Raw genomic sequence first — 21415 nt, forward strand, 5'->3', positions numbered from 1 at the left:
TTGTGGAACAACGTCTGATTTATATATGGACTAACATTTTAAAAATGCTGATCGTTGCTAGATAAAGTAAGGTTGAGAAAAATAACGATATACATGCATATTTTGAGGAAAAAAAAAATATGAAGGCAAAATCAAGAGAACCTATTATAAAAAATAAAAAGGAAGTTAATACATGTTACAGTTATGAAGTCTAAACTATGTAGCAGAGTACACATCCACATTGTTTAAACCACACACACACATCCACATTTAATTAAGTGATACATAATATATGGAAAAAATATTGTTTTTGCCCCTAAAGTTTGCATGAATTTCATTTTTCTTAGCTAAACATTAATTTTTTGTTTTTTTTGTTTTGTTTTTTTTTTTTAAATATTAAACTATTTTTTGTGTCCCTAGAACACATGCCAACCTTTTCCTAAGAGACAATATTCCCCTTCCCTTAAAAAAAATTATTGTCCCCAAGATTCAGGCCTTGCTAAGTGTGGGTGGATCTCTTCATCTTTTCTCTTAAATATGCATTATGATTTAAACTACATAATTATAAAATATATAATCAGTTTAATATCAATATTTATAAATCATGGTGCATGTATGTACAAAGTTTCTTACTTTTTGGGTTCTGAGGCACTTTAACGTTAGTAGAATGAGGTTTAATCTTCAAAATGTATATACATATGTTTATACATGGACATTTAATCAATTTCATTTGGAAAAGTTAAGATTTAACTTGGGAATAGTAGGACTCTTTAAAGGGGTGATCTGTGGTTGAATTTTTAGCCTCAATTCTCAAACTTTTTGATTTACTAATGTTTATTTATTTATATATTTATCTTGATGAATAATTCTTAATTATGGTGTTGCATTGCACTTCCAAAGTAATAAAACATGAATAGAATAGATTCAAAATAAATAATCACAAAATGAACATTAGTGATTTGAACATATGAACAAACATAAGTTTATACATTATTTCTTCTACATTAAAATATTGCTTGTGGCTAATTATTGATATATATATATATATATATATATATATTCTAGGGTTAGTTACAAATTACCTATTTATGTTTAGGTCCGTTATCACTTTGCCACCTATGATTTAAAAAATGTCACTTTACCAACCTAAAGGTTAGCTTAGTTAGAAATTTGTTACCCACCTCATCACTTCACTATTAAAACAGAAAAAACATAATAAAATTATAGAAATTAGGATAAAAAAGTTAAGGTTTTGTATTATGAACAACTCTATTCAACATATCATCACACTAAAATTTTAGACAACAAAACACAACCCATTTCCATAAACAACAAATTAGGGCGTTGCCACTAGATATTTGGTTGCTTTTGGTTCATGGGTTTGCCTTATTTGGGTGGTTGCTTGACGCTAAAATTGTGGCTGATGATGGGTTTGTGATGGTGATGGGTGTTGGCTAGTCGAAGACTTTCAGCCATGGTGGTGTTTAATGAAGTTTTGTCGAGATTTTGAGTGGATTTCATAGAAGAAAAAAGGGAGGGAGGAGCCCATGCCGTGTACAAATTATCACTTTTTTTTTTCCTTTTTTCTACCACTTTTCATTGTTTTTTATTGGTGAGAATCTGATTGATATGTGTTCAGAATCAAGTCCTCCAAGAATATCTTTCTTTTTTTTATCTTGGCCAAGCAGGCCGTACCAATTGATCTCAAACCGACTCATTGCTTTTGGGCTCAAATTTTAATTTTGAGCTCAGCATGTGCAAGTTACGACACCTTTGAGCACGAATTTTGAGCTAAATGCAAAATTAGCAATTTTAAGATAGAGTATTTATGACGGTACCTTAAGTATCACTCTTACTTAATTTGTATACTAAAGTGAAGTGATCAATATTGTAATTAAGCGAATTCAAAGCTCAAATTATCAATCCCATTGGCTCATTGAAAGTATAATTAGACATGTTAGAGAAATCTTGTTATCCTTCTCCTTTTGCAGTGAAGTCCATATACATAGAGAGGGAAATGTACTAGTTCAATTATTAGTAAAATGGTATTTGTCTTTCAAAAGGTATAAATTATTCCAACCACTTCATCACCTTGTGTTATGTTGTTGGTTTACGTAAAGTTGTGATTTACAACTATGTTTTGTGTTGGCTTTATTCCATGACAATAAGTGTTGTAATTGCATTAATTTATTTTCTTGTATTTTATGGGATTTTATTATATTAGGATTAGTATTAAGTTGGTGAAGAATTAAGCATGCAATGAAGATTAGGGCAATTTTGCGACTAACTCACAAGAAGTTCGCAAGTAAAGGTTCTCGCGAAAAGGCCACGTGAGAAGCACATGTTAGAAGCTGAAGAATCAAGTGCCAGGTTGCATTTCGTGAGTACTTCGTGAGACAGGCCATCTTGCGAGGTACCTGCTAAACTCTCTGCCTGGAGGATTTTAAGTGTGACTTGCTTACCCTTCACCCATATTATATATACTCTCATTACTCACAAAAGTAAAAGAGGCTATTTAGAGAAAATCCTAGATAGGTTTTTACAACACAACACACCTACCTTTTAGATAGAAAGCTACTCATCTTTTAGATAGAAAGCTACTCATCCTTTAGTAATAAATCATTGTAGCCTCTTCTCCTTCCCTCTCCCATTGTCCTAACTTGAGAGGAGATTTTGTACCCGTACCCAAACACAACCCACACCTATTTAGAGTGTAGAGAGTGTTTTAGAGCTTAGGAAGCTTTGGGGATTTGCCAAAAGAAGCCGGTGAGGCTTGACGGATGCAATCAGGTAGTATTGCGAGATTCGGAAAGTTAGAGAAGACATGACTCCGAGAAGTCCGTTGGTAACAGAAGTTTGGAGGGTTCAAGTACATTGGGTAAGGCTTGGAGGGTCTTTTGTTATTTGTATACTCTAACTTTATTCTCTAGTAGATCGATTTCGATTTGGAGAGTCACGGAGAGATTTTTTGCCGAGTTCTTTAATTTCCTCTTTGATAACACGTCTTGGTGTTATCTTGTATTTGCATCTCTCTTCCCTTACTCTTTAAGCTTTATATTTATTGTTGCTTGCTTGCTTATGGCTTAGAGAGTGGATCCGGTGATTGCGCTTCATTTACTCTTGTTCCGCACTTAAATAAGTTAGAGTAAAAGCAATTAAGCCGTAATTTTAATATTGGGGGTCTAAACAAGCTCGTGTGTTTTACACAAATCTAAGCTTTTAGTTTATTTATGTATATTTTTTGGGGGGAGAATCCCTTATTTGTGTTATTAGGAAGATGGGGGAAGGTTTCTCCCTTACTTTTTGATAATAAGCCACTTACTCTCCAAAAAATATATATATATATATATTGACATGGATGTATCATGTAATTCATTTATATAAATGGACAATCATGTCATTTTAATTAATCGACTAAGGAGTGAGCTAAATGCTAAATAAAGAATATCAATCCTTTGTATCACTTTTTTATATTCCACTAATCAACATGTGATATACCACAATTGGTGGAACATAAAGTGAAATATAAAAAGTGAGATAGAGGATTATAACCCATAAGGTGGGTTGGACATGCACACAAGCACATGCTTATTACATATTGTGATACCATTGATAAAGTGATAATAGTCTTGAACATTTACATATCATTCATGTCACACAACTACCATTGAGCATTTTAGCTCAAGTGGTACCTCCTAGTGTCTTTTATAGGAGACATTTAGGGTTCAATCTCTCACTATAGGGCTCTTAATGTGGCAAAAAAAAAAAAAAAAAAATTTGTATCTCACAACTTATTGTGTGTGTGTGCGCGCGCGTGCATGTGCACTAATTCTCTTTTTTGTTTGTTCTTTGTTTGTTATGATAAATTAGATTACATGCACTAGTAGGTCGAACTTGTGGTCATAAGCCACCACCAAGCATGGAATATACTGATTGAGATTGAGATATAACCCATTTCCCTATTATATACAATAGCAACAAGAAAATTTTAGTCTCAAAATTTTGTGGTTAGCTATGGATCCTCAACAAATTAGTTAAGGTTGGTTATACATATTTTTTTCCTCCATTCTATTTTTTTTGAAGTCATACATTCTGTTAATTCTTTAATTGACACATCTTTAATTTTTTTTGATTACTTCCATTGTATCCATCAAAACATTCTCACTATTTCTTAGCTCTCCTTTGATTTTTAAATTAATTCAATGCATGCCATTCTTCAAGCTTTCCAACAAGTGAAACTTGAACATTGGTACAGAGAAGCAAACAAAGCAGCTCACGTTCCTGCGAAAATTGGATGTAGCCAAATTAAGCCTTTCATTTCTTATACTCAGCCTTCTTTTGTTGTCATGGAGGCTTTAAATTTGGATTGCAATTCTATACTTATTCCCCGACCTATTCAATTTTTCTCTAATATTCAATAGACTTCATAATTACTCCAACCAAAAAAAAAAAAAAACTTAGTTTACATTGTATTAGTAATGTAAACTTACATTGTAGACAAAAAAAATTTGTCGCATTGCAAATGTGTACAACAATTGCCATATTTTATGCGTCTAAAATATAAGTTTACATTGATAGTATAATGTAAACCTATAAAAGTTATAAAAAAGAAAGAAAAAAAAAAAAAAAAGGAAAAAAGTGAATTTTTACTTGAAAATTTAAGAAGATAGATGTGTAATACTTTTTGTGATATATTGCACATCATCCATTGATCATGAGAAATCCCTAGGGATGCTAATCAAATGAGTCAAAAAGAAGAAAGAAAGAAAAGTTCATAACAAACTTACCTCTGTTTAAACATTCAATGAAAAGCTAGTAGTGGAGTTATTATTCGTGATTGATTCTCCCGGTGCATGAATGAAGGGGTATTCTAGATCAATTGATTAAGGGCAACAACTGTCCTTACTACTGTGGGGTCTTGGCGATGGTGTTCCAACTTGCAATTTCCTTTGGGTCTCAGTCATATTTAGATTGAACTAGATGCTGAACTAGTGGTTACTATGATTCATATTTAGAAAGTTCAGTTACGGGTATTTTCTTTGCATCGGTGTACTGGACATGTCTGCATCCCAACGTGTCCATATACACCCTACAAAACTTTAATCCATTAATGAATGCAGGTGGCTGATGACCCCAATATCTTGCTGCGAGCTTCGGCATTTCTTATAATTTGGACAGCTGTTGTAATTAGATTAGGATGCAAGCAATTAGTTGATTTTGTGCCACTTTTTATTATATTATAAAAGACTTATAATCTGATATGATAATGAAATATGTAATGCTACGTCAATAACATAATATAATATATAAATATTCGATTTTTTTTTTTTTTTCCAATTGATGCGTAAGTTTTCTTAAAATTTGTATCAAATTGAAATATGAGCGTTTCCATTTTACTTGAAATGGAAAGACTCAGTATGTCATACAACACAAAGCCCTGATATTATTTTAAACTATGATGTTTATAAAACTATTATTGAAGATTATGTCCCCTTAAGGAGAGATGATTGTGTCCTTAAATGGAAAAAAAAAATTCAAAGACAATTATTAACCATTTCTAGAACAAGAAAGAAAGACACTAAAAGATAAATTTTTAGATAACAAAAAATCAAGCAATGTCACTTTAGTAAATTGAAATTGTATGGTCCCATTGTAACTTGTAAAGGTTGTAATCTTCCTTCGATTTAATTGAGGTGGACAGTATAATCTCAAAATCTACACTTGGGTCATCCCAAACAGTACATAGATGGAATGAGTGGACCTAATGAAAGATAGATGGAATACTATATCCCCTATCAATCTAATAAAATATCTCATATTCTCCTCTATACATCTTTAAGTTATAATCAAAAAAAAAAAAAAAAACCCTTTTTTTGCAGTTCTCCTTTGTTCCTCAAAGTTGGTTCTTTCATTATCTTTATCAAATTTATGGCCGAATCATATCAGGAATAGGAAAGGTTAAAGTCAAAAGACTATGTAAGAGGCAGTGCCAAACATGGCAATACCCTTTTCCATTCTTTGATATGGAACCTCCCCAGTCCACATCCTTACATCTTTTTCATGTGAATCATTGAAACCATATTCTTTTTATATGTCCTAGATTTCAAATTTGAATCACACCATGATCGTAGGTGCCTACTCCACTTCCTTTCCTTTTCCTTTTCCTTTTCCCTTTTGCAATTAAGTTTTTTTCTTTCAAACTTCTAATCCCATTAATTAATTGCATACATAAATTTTCCTGTAATGATATCTATTTCTTGAAAAATTATCAGATAATTCCAAAATATGGTGCTATTGTACTCCATCTTTTTCATATTAATGAAGGTTACACAAATAAATTTAATTGATGAGACTTATTATTAAGTGAGTAGAGAAAGTACTATATTGTTTTCCGGAAAGACTAAATAATATTTATCACCATTAACAAAACTAGACATGAATGAACTTTAATTATAGGTTTCAATCAACTTAACTAGTAAAGTATTTGATAGTTAAATAAGAGATCTGAGGTTCAATTCTCGCTTATACAAAAAATTAATTGTTATCTTGGTCTGATGATAAAGAACACAACTATAAAAAGCAGACACAATATGTTAAAACTCTATAATAAAAAAATAATGAACTCCAATTAATTGGGCTTAAATATGAAGTGCGATCCGTTAGGACTTCGTTCATGGATGGAACCACCATTGCACCCCAATTTTTTTTTTTTTTAAAAAAAATATTATTATATATATTGTATTAATTTTAGCAATTTTGTTTTATAAAATTACATTTTGTTTCCCTTTAACAATATCATTGATTCTTTTAAGAGTAATACTATCTACACTCACAAACTTTTTTATAACATTTTTACAAGCTGTTAAAAAAAACCAATTGTTATTTTGGTCTGATGATAAAAAACACAACTATCAAAAGCAGACACAATATGTTAAAACTCTATAAAAAAAAATAATGAACTCCAATTAATTGGGCTTAAATATGAAGTGTGATTCGTTAGGACTTCGTTCATGGACGGAACCACCATTGCCCCCCAAATTTTTTTATAAAAAATATTATTATATATATTGTACTAATTTTAGCAATTTTGTTTTATAAAATTACATTTTGTTTCCCTTTAACAATATCATTGGTTCTTTTAAGAGTAATACTATCTATACTCACAAACTTTTCTATAACATTTTTACAAGCTGTTTTGGTAGCAAATTCTTATTGGTTTACATGTGGGCCCAACACTCACATAATTTTTTTACTTATCAATAATCACTTATCACATCAGTAATTTATAATAATAAAAACTTATAGCTCTAATATTTCCTCATTTTAGTGACCATAAAAAAATTTATAGATTTGAAATCTAAAAAAAAAAAAATACAAGTCCAAAAAAAAAAGCTCAACAACAAAAATTACAAATAAAACTAAAAAAAAAAAATTTAAGCTCAATTAACTAATTTTATCCAAAATAAATAACCCTACCCTTTAAAAAATTCTAAACAAAAATAATTTTGTTCTTACCCACATAGAAAAAAAAAAATCTCGGCAATTAAGTAACAGAGTCAAAAGTTAAAACTATCACACACAATCAATAGTAAAATTGCTACCCTAACTCAAAGTTCTAGATGTAACCCTGACTTCATTTTTATTTTTAGAAATGTCAATTTTTTGTGGCAAAATGTAGCCTGTTAGACAGCCTTTTGAACTCGAATGACCCATGTTCATCTCCTCTTTTTCTTCGTGGATTTTTTTCCTGGAAGTTTCTTCTTAATATATTATTCATTAAAAAGAAAAAAGAAAAAAGAAAAAAGGAGTGCGGTCAAAATTGAAGCTGGGTCATGCAATGTATTAATAGGCAAAATCTAAAAAAAGACTTCTAAGGACTCTCCGAGTTGGCCCATCTCTTTGAGTACAAACTTGCAAGTTGCAACCACAGCCATCACCATTACTTGGAAAAAAGAAAACCACAGCCATCACCATACCCTTTGTGCAAACAGTGCCACCTAATCATTTCATGCATGTTAATTCAAGCTAATTACCATTACTTTCCCATTCTAGATATCAATAATAAAACAACCTTCCTAAAAAAATTTCACACTCCCACAATTTACTTCATTTGCGCCCATCACAGATTCACAATACAAAAGTGGAGAGAGAGAATACAATTTTTTGGAATATAAAAAGCAAGAAAAAGAAATAAATGCAGCTCTAGCCAATGGGAATGGTACAATTGTTAAGGTTCAGGCACTTCATCGAACTTATTTAGGTTTGAATTTTGTTGTTAGCAGTCTTTCGTTAGTGGACATCTATAATGAATGATTGACCTGTTAATTTTAACTTGAGCATCCTGCCTGAGAACTAACGTAACTTAGTTAACCCTCATTTTTCTTTAACAAAAAAAAGAAAAGAAATAAATGCAGCTCTCTATGATAAATCAAAATTTTATTTTAACCAAAAAAAAAAAATTATAAAACTAAAGAAAAGAAAAGAAAATAAAAGCAAAGCATAGCATAAAATAAAAACTTGGGGTTGAAATGGAGGGGTAACTTTAGTAAAATTGTAGAGAACCGAGGCTTTTCTGTAAAACTTTTTCCTAAATGGCCTGAAAACTCTGAAACGAGAACGAAAAGTCATTAACAAAAGAAAAGCAAAAAATGCAAAACCTTCCTGTGTCTATATATAAAAAAATCTGACACACACTCTCTCTCTCTCTGTCTTTCTCAATGAGTCTTTGCCTTGCTTTTTCCTTGGTATAAAAAAGACAGCTAGAAATAATGGCGGTTGTGTTTTGATTGATTGTAGCAGAGAGAGAAAAAAAACCAGAGAGAGAGAGAGAAACCGGTAAAGCAATAGTGAATAGTGATAGCAGAGGTACCAAACAACGCAGTAGTAGTACTAGTAGTAGTAATAGAAAGTGAGAGAGAGGACTACTTAGTACAGCCACTGCCACTACCATCACCACAAAACCCATTACACTCTTTTAGTTTCAACCAAGGCTCTATTTCCATTAGTAGAAAGAAAGAACAAACACAACCAACCCCAAATCCAGTCCATGCAAATATATAAAGATATATGGTCTTTTTGAAGAAAGCCTACCCATGTTTTTGAACAGTGATCAGTAATTTATTATCTGGGAGAAATTTTTTTTTTTGCTTTTGTTGGCTGTTTGTGTTTTAGCTCTCTTCTGGGTTGGTTTTGAATTGGGATCTGTGCTTTGTAGTGAAGCCAGCTTTGGTGCATTGAAGCTGAGATCTGGTCTCTTGGTGGCATATTTAAGTGTTTTTGGTTTCTGGGTTTTCTTGGTTTTGTGAGTTTGGGGCTAAAAAATTCAGGTCTTGGAACTAGCCTAACTGTGGAGCTGCAAGCAAAGCAAAAAAAAGCCAAAGGCTTTCTTCTTTTTTTTGTGAGTTGGGATTTGGAGCTGTAATGTTGAGGTCTATAATTTGGTGAAGTTTTTTTTTTTTTTTGTTTTGTACCATGAAGTTGTGGGTTCAAAGTTTGAATCTTTGGGGGTTGTGGGTGAGGATTGTAAGGTGCGGATGAGGCTCAAATCGACTGTACTTTGTAGTGGAACCGGTTTCGGTTGAAGATTCCGAAGTGGGTTTTTGGGTTTGGGTTTTTGGTGTCTTTGCATGAAGTTTCTTAGTCTATAAGTTTGAAAGGCTTTGGTTGTTAAAAGGAGAGGGAGAGAGGGAAAGGTAAAAAGACATGGTATTGTGCAGTGAAAGAGAAGGAGGTAAAGAAAGTGATTATTCAGTGATTTTGGTGTTTTTTAGGGGTACTTTGGTGCTTAGTAGTTCTGATTAAGAGTGGGTTTTTGGATATAATTAGTTTTGAGCTAAAGAAGTACTAGATTTGAACTACTTTTGGAATATCTGCAGGAATGAGGCTCTCTTCAGCAGGTTTTAGTCCTCAATCCCAGGAAGGTATGGCAATTAATTTCTTGCAGATTTGGTAATTTCTTTTATTCTGAGTCTCTCTCTCATCAATTTTTTGGGGGAACATGTCAATGGCTACTCACTGTGATTTCTGAGAAATATCATGATAGGGATGGAAAATAAAAATGCTGAAAATCCAAGAGAGCTATAATTTAATGTTTATGTTTTTTTCCTCCTTTTGTTTCTGCTTCTTGGACACCACCTGAAACTTTTAATTTTTACTGCTATAGCTTCTTCTCTCTCCTCCATATTCTGAGCAACCAGGTCCAAAATATTTATTTGGCTGCATCTTGCTGAATTTCTGTCTGTTTCTTGTCCTTTGGGGTTTGGTTTTTTATGTTGTAGCCATCACTTAGTATCTTAATTTGGTTCCTGAATTTGACATTTACCATGATGGGATGGCCATGAAGCCATACTGATGGAATTCTCAAGTAATATCCAAATTTTATATATAGTTACATGTATTCTTCATTTAACTCTGTCTCACAGAAACAAATTTTACATGTATTCTTCATGGAACTGTGTCTCACAGAAACAAATTTTGCAGGTGAGCAGAGAGTTCTAAACTCTGAACTTTGGCATGCCTGTGCGGGTCCTCTGGTTTCACTACCGGCTGTTGGAAGCCGTGTTGTTTACTTCCCCCAGGGTCATAGTGAACAGGTTAGAATATTTGAGTTGAGTTGTAAATGACTGTAATATTGGATTCTGGAGCTGATACTGTGAAATGGGCACCCAATTTGTCAACTTCTGTTTACTACTTAAAGATTGAATCATGAATATTGTTCTACTTTTTCTAGACAAGTAAAAATTCTGCTGTTTGATCCTTCTGCATAAATTTTCCTTTTGCTTTTTGTTTCTATTTTTGGTATTAACTTTTCCCCTCTCCTTTGAATTAACATATATAATGACTGATGATGACCTAGGCAGTACTGCAAGTGCATTGGAACTATATATATCTTTAGATCGAGAAGTTTTTGTTTCTTCTCCTTCCCCTTTCTTGTGTTCCTTGTTTGGAGTTGCAAATTTTGATCATGAAAATATAAGCATGCACTTGGCCTGTTTGATTACTCTTTGTGCTTAGATGTATCTTTCCCTTTGTGTGCACGTATGTGCGTGTGCGTGTGTATCTATCAATTATTATGCAAGTTCCATTAGCTTCAGCTAGTCTGATTTCTCTTTTTCTGGAGATAAAATCAATATCAACCTGTCTAGTATTCTTTTTCTATTAGTAAATAATAATTTGTAACTTATAACCATGTAGATTGATTGGTGCCTGTCGATAGTTCAGAATTTTTGAATGTTAATAGTTGAAGATAATCATGCTTTGATTTTTTGTTTTTTTGTTAAAGCCAGATTCATCATTAGGAGTTGAATGGTTCATATACATTGAAATGAGATATAATAATTATATACCAACCTTGATATCTAAAGCATATCTTAATGGTTCAACTTAGGTTGCTGCATCAACCAACAGGGAAGTTGATGCCCATATTCCTAACTACCCAAGTTTACCTCCGCAACTTATCTGTCAACTTCACAACGTGACCATGCATGTAAGGGTTTTCTAGCTTTTTTTGTTCTGGTTTCTGAGTTATTTTAGGCCAGTGCGTGATGGATCCAAATTTGTTAACTTCAGGCAGATGTTGAGACAGATGAAGTATATGCTCAGATGACCTTGCAACCTCTGAACCCGGTACACTACTGTGTATTTATTCGCATTTTGGTTTGTTGACCTTATTGATTGGTTCACATTTTGATAATGACCTTAAACTGCAGCAAGAGCAGAAGGATGCCTACCTCCCAGCAGAGCTGGGCACCCCCAGCAAACAGCCAACAAATTATTTTTGTAAAACTTTGACAGCCAGTGACACAAGCACTCATGGAGGTTTCTCTGTTCCTCGCCGAGCAGCCGAAAAAGTGTTTCCTCCACTGGTAAATTTTTTTTAACTGAAGATACGGTCATCAATTTTTGATTCTCCTGTGGTTCACAATCTCGTGTTGTTTCTAACATCATACTTCCAACCTGCAGGACTTCTCCCAGCAGCCTCCTGCTCAAGAGTTAATTGCAAGGGATCTGCATGATAATGAATGGAAATTTAGACATATATTTCGTGGTGAGTGTTTTTAAGTCAACCATTATGAAAAATGCTGCTTTTTGTAGCCTTTTATTTTTTAAATTTCTTTTCAAAATCTTAGAGAAAAGAATTGTGGTAGATGGTGAGATGTGAGTTTGAATCCTTTTATTTAGTGTAAGCCAACTGTCTACAGTTTTGTTGGTATATTTCTAGCTAGTTGCACTCTGTGTGAGGGTTTTTATCATGTATAATTGAAGGTAGTGTTGTACTTTCCACAGAGTTCAGAGGTTGGGGTGCATTACAAAATACACTAAATGCTCTCTTAAAGATTGTTACCTTTTTGTTTTCATGCAGGCCAGCCCAAAAGGCACCTTCTTACAACTGGCTGGAGTGTATTTGTGAGTGCTAAAAGACTCGTTGCTGGCGATTCAGTGCTTTTTATCTGGTAGGCAGTTTGCTAATCCCCTGATATTGACATTTTCACCTATTTTGTACCTGGATCAGGACATAGAATAATTTTTCTTTCTCATTCTCCTGCATCTCTTCCACTGCTTGTTGTATTTGTCCATTGATATTCCTGTGGCCTAGAAAACTTATCTGGGTGATCTGAGCTATGTAACCTATTCATTGTCTTGGAAAGTCGATAAATATATTTTAGTAGGTTTAGAGAAAAGCACAATATAAAATATGTTTGGGTCTGGCTATCAGGCCCTTTTTGAGCTAAAACTTCTCTTGATGTACTTGCTGAGAAAAATCCTCTGTACGTGCATCATATACTGTGTGCGAGGCATGGAGACTACAACAAATCTGACTCTTCATTTAACTTGTTTCTTTAAAGTTATATGAGCATGGATAAATATTACACATAGTGTTTTTTGGGTCAGACTGATATGTCGTCTTGTTCATCAGGAATGAAAAGAATCAATTACTCCTCGGTATCCGACGTGCCAATCGACCACAAACTGTGATGCCGTCATCAGTTTTATCTAGTGATAGCATGCACTTGGGTCTTCTTGCTGCTGCAGCTCATGCAGCTGCAACCAACAGCCGTTTTACCATATTCTATAACCCAAGGTACAATTCTTCAATGGTAGTATAAATTATATATTTTTTCAAATGACCAGCTTCCTCTAAATTCTCATCAATCTTCTTTCAGGGCTAGCCCATCGGAATTTGTCATACCACTGGCCAAGTATGTTAAAGCAGTCTATCATACTCGTGTATCTGTTGGGATGCGCTTTAGGATGCTATTTGAAACAGAAGAATCAAGTGTCCGTCGGTAGGTGTCAAACCAGTTCTTGTTAGTCACTTTGTCTGTGCCTTTCTGTTTTCCTAAATTAATATTTTAATAGATCACTCTGAAGCATGTGAGCAGGCCCAGATAATCTATGAAATAGAATATTATGGAGTAAAATTATACAAAGTCTGTGATATATTAAAGACTGTCAACATTTTAATGGCGAGAATGTTAAATGAATATTTAAATCCAGGTCAATGTTTTGAACATGAAATCCGTGACAATGTAGGGATCAATGAGATATTTTAATCATTTGGTATTTCAATATACAAACAAAGCTCTTTGGGTAAATTGTGGTTGGATTGAATAGGCATGAAGTGTGTTACACTTGATTGAGCTCCTATGTAATGCCCTTGTGGTTGATAAATTGCTGTCTTTTTATTTGTTATCTTTGTAGCAAAGGAATTTTTTCCCAATACATTTAACTTTTAAATGTGAAATATGGACTGATCATTGTATGTTATTCAGCTACATGGGTACAATAACTGGCATAAGCGACTTGGATCCTGTTAAGTGGCCAAATTCACATTGGCGCTCTGTCAAGGTTTGTTGAGAACAAATGGTGATATTATTTTTTATGAATTGGCAACTTGATAGAATATTACTTGTCTAGGCTAATTTTCTTTCAGGTTAATTCTCCATCCTATTATGAATAGATCAAATTGTGAATGTCGTTATGATGGTTGCAGGTTGGCTGGGATGAATCCACAGCAGGGGATAGGCAGCCAAGAGTGTCACTATGGGAGATTGAACCATTGACAACATTCCCAATGTATCCATCTCCATTTCCTCTCAGGCTTAAGCGACCTTGGCCACCAGGACTTCCATCTTTCCATGGTACTCTTCTTCTCCTACCTAGGGCTATGTATTATATTTTGACATTCTACAACGCATCTCATACTCCCCTTCTCTTAAACCATCGAGACTAAAGTTTCAACTCTCTTTGTTGATGTTTTTGCTTTAAGGTATTAAGGATGAAGATCTGGGAGTTAATTCTCCTCTCATGTGGCTCCGAGATAATGGAGATCGTGGAATCCAATCTTTGAACTTTCAGGGAATTGGGGTCTCTCCATGGATGCAACCAAGGCTTGATGCTTCCATGCTTGGTTTGCCAACTGATATGTATCAAGCTATGGCTGCTGCTGCCCTGCAGGAAATGAGAGCTGTGGATCCTTCCAAAGCACCACCTACATCCCTTCTGCAATTCCAGCAACCACAGAATCTCCAAAGTAGGTCTGCCGCTTTGATGCAGCCCCAGATGGTGCAGCACTCTCAATCTCAACAGGCTTTTCTACAAAGTGTTCAGGAAAACCAGCATCAATCTCACTCTCAGGCTCAAGCTCAATCACAACTTCTTCAGCAACATTTGCAGCATCAGCACTCGTTCAATAATCACCATCACCATCAGCAGCAGCAGCAACAGCAACAGCAACAGCAACAGCAACAGCAGCAGCAGCAGCAACAGCAGCAGCAGCAGCAGCAGCAGCAGCAACTGGTTGACCATCAACAGATTTCAAGTGCTGTCTCTACAATGTCTCAGTTTGCTTCATCCTCTCAATCCCAATCACCATCCTTGCAAGCAATTCCTTCTCTTTGCCAACAGCAGAGTTTTTCTGATTCTAATGGGAATCCTGTTACCAGTCCTATTGTTTCTCCTCTACACAGTCTGCTGGGTTCATTTCCCCAGGATGAATCATCCCACCTTCTCAACCTGCCCAGAACTAGCTCCTTGATATCTTCTACTACCTGGCCATCTAAGCGAGCTGCAGTTGAACCTCTTTTCTCCTCTGGAGCTTCTCATTGTGTTCTGCCCCAGGCGGAGAAGTTGGGAATGCCTCAGGCTAACATCTCTTCAAACTCTATTTCTCTACCACCCTTTCCTGGGAGGGAGTGCTCAATAGACCAAGGGAGCACTGACCCTCACAGCCATCTTCTATTTGGAGTTAATATAGAGCCATCAACCCTTCTAATGCAGAATGGGATGTCAGGTCTTAAGGGAGTTGGCAGCGATAGCAACTCCACAACCGTACCCTTCCCGTCTTCTAATTATATGAGTACTGCAGGCTCAGATTTCTCACTTAATCCAGCAATAACACCTTCCAGTTGCATTGATGAATCTGGTTTCCTGCAGTCTCCAGAAAACGTGGGCCAAGTAAATCCACCAACCCGAACCTTTGTTAAGGTGGGCTGCCTTTTTGGGCTTATGTTGTGTGTGCAATAGATTGTTTTTCTTAATCATATTCCTAGTATATTTAACTTTTTATAATGATCTTCGGCATTCTTTTTTGTTTCTGATTTTGACTATTGTAAATATTAACAGGTTCACAAGTCAGGGTCCTTTGGTAGGTCACTGGATATCACCAAATTTAGTAGCTACCATGAGTTGCGCGGTGAGTTGGCTCAAATGTTTGGCCTTGAAGGCGAGTTGGAGGACCCCCTGAGATCAGGCTGGCAGCTTGTATTTGTAGACCGGGAGAATGATGTTCTTCTCCTCGGTGATGACCCCTGGCCGTGAGTTTCCATCATTATTTTTTTTTTTTTTGCCTCTTTTCTTTATAAATAAAACTTTGATTGGTTCAGGATTATTATTATTATTATTTTTAAAAAAATTGTCTTTTGGATCATAAATTTATGGCTTTTTAAGTATTGATTTGCATCTCAAAGCATAAGACTTGAATTGAATCATTAGGGCCATCTGTAAATGGTGGTCATGGAGGTCTATATTCTCAATACAAATGTCTTCTCTGATTTTTACATTCTATCTTGATTTCTGCTCTTAATTGGCCAAGATTGATAAGATAATGCTTTTTTTTTTTTTACACCAGGGAGTTTGTAAACAGTGTGTGGTGTATCAAAATACTTTCACCACAAGAAGTGCAGCAAATGGGCAAGCGAGGTCTAGAGCTTCTGAATTCTGTTCCGATTCAGAGGCTGTCCAGTAACAGCTGTGACGACTACGCAGGCCGGCAGGACTCAAGAAATTTGAGCTCTGGAATAACGTCTGTGGGGTCTCTTGAGTACTAAAACTATTTAACCAGTTAAGAACCATTCTATGCTTCTGTAGTATTAGCATCTCTTCCTGCCTTGTGAGGTCAAGAATTGGTGCTTAGTTCTAGCTTCTTATAAGCTAATAGTGTAATTAAATGATACACTCTATGTTGTTCTATGCTTTTGGAATACATACTATACATATATATATATTAGGAGATTAATGTTTGTCAAGATAGATATTTGTTTCTGTAGTATTGCAGTCTATTTGATACAAGATGTTGCACTTGTTCATAAGGTGTTATTCATCTTCTTGAGTTTAACTTCACATTTTCTTATGTTTTGACAATAACTTTCTGCATGTGGAGATAGAATCATAAGGCTTCAATTTTATGTGATGGTTATCTATATCAGCCAGGGGTTGAAACCAACTCTATTATGCTTTCTGTTATTATTATTATTTTTTTTTTTTTTGACCAAAGGCGATAAACTTTCTGTTATTATTGAAACAGCCTGTGTGTTGTAGGGTTTTGAGTTTTGAAAAACAAATTGAAGAATCCCATCTTGGCTTTAAATTCATCATCTTATTAAATATGCCTTGCCCAATGTATCCATCAATTGTGCTTGATCCTACTTTTTTTCATGTGCACACTTTGTGTGCATGGTTGTTTATGTGCATTGTTAAGTTTGCTTAATTTTCTATGTATCCATTGTGTAACTTTTAATTGCAGTACTAAAATTATTTGAAAGGTTTGAATTCCATTGATAATATGGATGGTGGTCGCTTAGTCAAGATATTTATTCATGCACTTCATACTTTGAAAGTGATTGATCTAGAGAACTTACTCATTGGAATTGAAAAACACTTGTATTGCATAAGATGGAAATGCTGAAAATTATTGGAAAAGCATATGGGAATATTTTAAGTTCACATGACGGGTTTTCCATGTATGTCCTATTAAGAACATGATTCTATGACATTGTATATGATCAAATGTGATAATGATTTGTATGGTACACCCCAAAGTAAAAAAGGAAAAAAAAAAAGAGGAGAAATGTTAAATCTAGATAGTTTTGGGCATGACTTGTTTTTCATGGTGGGGTAAAGTTGAATTATATTCACCTGAATGATCATGTGATGCCCAAAATATGTCCTTAATAGATAGGGGCCAGTGATGTCGGCAAACTCTGACACGTGCCTCAAGTGTTGTCCTTGCCCCTATACCTTATAGGGAAGTAGGGAAGTGCTTGTTAAGATTTCCCTTAATGAGTTGTGTTAATGAAAAGGACAAAAAGTTATTAAAAATGTTACTAAAAAAGATTAACAAAAAAACTATTAAAAATTATCAAAAAGAATAAAAAGTTGTAAAAAGTAAATTAATGTTATCAAATGCTGCCAAAGGTTGTTAACGGACACCTTACGGTGTCCCATCCTTGTTCTATTTTCCATTTTTCGATTGTGGGTGAGGATAAAACTTGAATCAATTTGTGGTAAGGGAGATATATCTCATTCTGGGTGTGGGACTAGGTGGCCACTGTGTAAAGGTGAAATTGGAGGTTGGTTTGTGTATTTTTCTGATGCCATGTTGTGGGGCTATGAGTAATAGATGGAACTTTTTGATGGATGGAATGGTGACAAGGTAGGGCACTACCCAATAATAATAGTACCCCAATAAAAGGTAAGGCTGGCATTTCAACAACCCAACCCCACCTTTATATTTGTGGTGGGGACGATTTCTAGAGCTTATATGTATTTGTACCTCCTCCTCCTCACCTTTAAATTTTTTATTGACCCCAAAGCTCTCACGCACAACATGACCAAAAAGGACTGATATTTTTCTTGTTTAGCTTGTGGGAGATGCGATTCACTCACCGTGTGTGGTTTCTTCTTCGTGTGAATCCTAAACCACAAGATGAATTCTAATTTCGCTTGCAAGGGTTTTTTTTTTCGTGAATCTTAAACTACACGGTGAATTCTAATTTCTTGTGAAGAGTCTTAAAACTTAATTAGTTGACACTTCCTAGTATTTTCAAGTAAGACATTCTAGGTTTAAATTTGTATATTCTCCATTGTAACTATCGAATTAAAAAAAAAAAAAAAAATCCCAATTTCTTGCAAAGAGCCTTGAAGCTTTTAACTGGTTGGCACTTCCTAGTATTTTGGGTTTAAATTCTCACTCTTCGATGTTATTATTGAGTTGTTAAAAAAAAGAAACTCTCCTCCCCCCTCCCCACTCCCTAGTCCCAAAAATAAAAAATTGATTTGAGTCTCTCCTATCTAGTAAAGTGGTGGAGTTTAAGGCATGCCTTGGGCGTGTTGATTATGTGACATTGGGGTGTCAAATATGAAACCGGTTTCAAGTTAGGGTGCCAAATATAATGGCAATTCCAAGTCTAGTGCTGTGCACATGCTCGCTGGCTAAATAAATATATGCTACATGGGATACTAATACTATGTGAAGAATAGAAAATATTTACTACATTGGATACTGATTCTATGTGATGAATAGAAAAATGGGAAATAGGTTGGATGTGTATAAAATTATCAAAAACAATATATAATATGTGCATAGATGTGCGTAAAGGTTATATTATGATAATATATCTAGCCTAACATGTATACTTTGAAAGTGCAACATGTGTATCATCAGCAAATATCTGCCTGTTTACAGACATTTTACATGTAAAACAGGATAGATAATTTTTTTCCATGGTTTTCTAAGTGAGAGCAAAAACTCAGAGCTAAACATGGGTTGGATGCTAACACTTCTTAAACCCTGCTCACTATATTATTTGTGTAGTACGCATTAAGTTAACTTTTACTCAAGAGAAGCAATGAAAATCTCCAGCATAGCATTTTAGATTTGAAGTTTTGATGAACCTCCAAGTCATCGCTGGAAAAACAATTCGAATTTCCTAGAATTGCAATTTCCTGGCACAAACTTTGAACTCAAAGAATACAGTTGCTGCAACAAAAGTTACAAAACATTCAAGCTTGTGATACTGATTATATGGATTCGATTAAATAAACGTGTCGTAAGTCGTAACTAAAATAAGTGATCTTGAGGAGTTTCAATTATAATTTGACTAGTTTTTTTAAAAGTGTAGTTCACTCATTTTATATATGCCATTGTGTCTTCCTATTCTCTTACTTTTAACTTAAGCCAATATAGTACTTCGTATGGTGAAATCTTGAGTGTTTCATGTGCATGGCAATGTGGCATGTTAGCTTATTAGGGCCTATTAAACCTACAATTTGGGGTTTGCTTAAATTCCAAGCGAACCTACAAAGAGTTAGAAGGTGGTGAGAAGAATCATGATACTCGTACATTATTAGGTTTGTACCTATTCGTAAGGTTGGAATTTTCTTCAGGGGTCCTACGCTAACATATCCACAGTACCTAAAATGATAGTGACCAAACACTCTAAACCCTGTTAGTCATCCAAGTTCTTGGTCCAGCTCAAATTCAGACACTGCTGCAATCAAATGGGGTCAGCCTGTGTACTGTAATCTACAAAGACTGACTATCCAGCTTATCTGAGTGATATTGCTTCGCTAGTACAATTTTTGAGGTAGTCCTGACCACTATGACATTAAAAAAAAAAAAAAAAAAAATGTAGTAGTTCATAAGAGTATAAGACACATGTCTACCCTAAATCTAATCACCAATTATAAAAACATTAATGCCTTGCTTCTTTTTATTTTTATTTTTTTAGAGTGAAGATATATTCAAGCATTTAAACTCGTGCCACTGATAAAAAAATTTCAAATATTTATTTATTTATTGCTAGGTAAATAGGGGAGGGGACTAGTGGGGTTTGAACACTAGTGTTCAGCACTAGAAAAAACGCTCTGGAAACTTGGAACCATTGAGATATTCCTCGAACCTCAGACATTTATTCATTATGTTATTGAATTGACATTAATTATATTTATTCTCATGCTAATTAGCTTATTAGTTCTTTTAAAAGAAAGAAAAAGAAAAATGATAGTGATTTTAGCAATTTTATTTTGTTTAGAGTCGACCTGTTTTTTAATATTTTTGCTGAAAAGGAAGATTTCATTCAAAATCACATCACACACACAACAGACGACACGTAAGTTAAAACCAAGTAATACACCCAAAAACATCATACACGGACACTAGAAACATCAAAACACTATAAACAAAAGCTAGCTAGAAAGCTAGACACTAAAGCCAAGTACCCCCTAGGAGCTAGGACATGTACCTGTTTAACTTTGAGTGTGAATGGATATTTTATTGATCGGCTGATAAAATCACAATGATTACAGGAACAAGGAATAATGTTGGTGCCACAACTTGTGGTGAGTTGTGATTAGTGGAGGGGTATCCTTACATAGATCTACCATCACTTTTCCACCAATAACATAACTACACTTGGAATGTAAAGCTAAGACTGACTTACAATTATTTCATATCATCAATTCACAACTATATTTGTCTCAAATCATAATTTTGAAAAAAGTAAAGATTGTCTTACAAAATTTGGCCAAAAAATAAAAATAAAAATAAAAATAATGTTCCAAATTTATATTATATAACATCAGTATCAAGGGACTTGTAACTCAATTGACATTTTGTAGTGTTTTCAACATAAACGTACAATGTTTCAATTTCTCTCTCTTCATTATAACTATTGAATCGTCAAAATAAAATTACACGCAACACAAATTGAACACGTTTTTTGCTACAGTAAAGATATCCAACATTTATGAACAACAACAACCAAAAATAGCAGCAACTAATCAATAATAGGCAACAGCTCATGCCCATCATTAATGTAGTTAGATGCAAAAATAAAAGAATTTCCATGCATAAACAATTGAACTGGCGCCAACCTCTTGGGGGTGACAGTGACACCAACATTCAAATATGAAAGCAATAATTCATTCAAAATTGGATGATAGTGTGTGCAAGTGATGATGCTGCTACATGCAATAACAAAAGGCTCGGCAAAGTTACCCCAGTAACTATTACACGATATAATAGAAAATTAATAGTTGAAATTAAAAGTTGCAAAAGTCACTTTTCTTTTAATATCAGCCTTTGAATAAAAAAAAAAAAAAATTTACCTTTAATTTTAACCATTTTACTTTTACACTTTACTTTTTAACTTCTCTC

At 34.3% G+C, this 21415-nt stretch overlaps 1 protein-coding gene across 1 annotated transcript; it reads left to right on the plus strand.

Moving 5' to 3' along the window:
* Positions 1–8659: 8659 nt before the first annotated feature.
* LOC115992844 (auxin response factor 6) lies at positions 8660–16609 on the plus strand. The gene is made up of 15 exons (XM_031117079.1): positions 8660–9709; positions 9855–9899; positions 10459–10571; positions 11366–11464; positions 11548–11604; positions 11688–11843; positions 11941–12025; positions 12341–12431; positions 12896–13060; positions 13143–13265; positions 13752–13827; positions 13973–14120; positions 14249–15465; positions 15604–15794; positions 16109–16609. Exons 1-15 carry the CDS (start codon positions 9682–9684, stop codon positions 16305–16307), a joined length of 2793 nt encoding a protein of 930 aa, XP_030972939.1. The 5' UTR covers positions 8660–9681; the 3' UTR covers positions 16308–16609.
* Positions 16610–21415: the final 4806 nt, after the last annotated feature.

Source organism: Quercus lobata, chromosome 5 (genome assembly GCF_001633185.2).
Source record: "Quercus lobata isolate SW786 chromosome 5, ValleyOak3.0 Primary Assembly, whole genome shotgun sequence".
In the NCBI taxonomy this organism is placed as follows: Eukaryota; Viridiplantae; Streptophyta; class Magnoliopsida; order Fagales; family Fagaceae; genus Quercus; species Quercus lobata.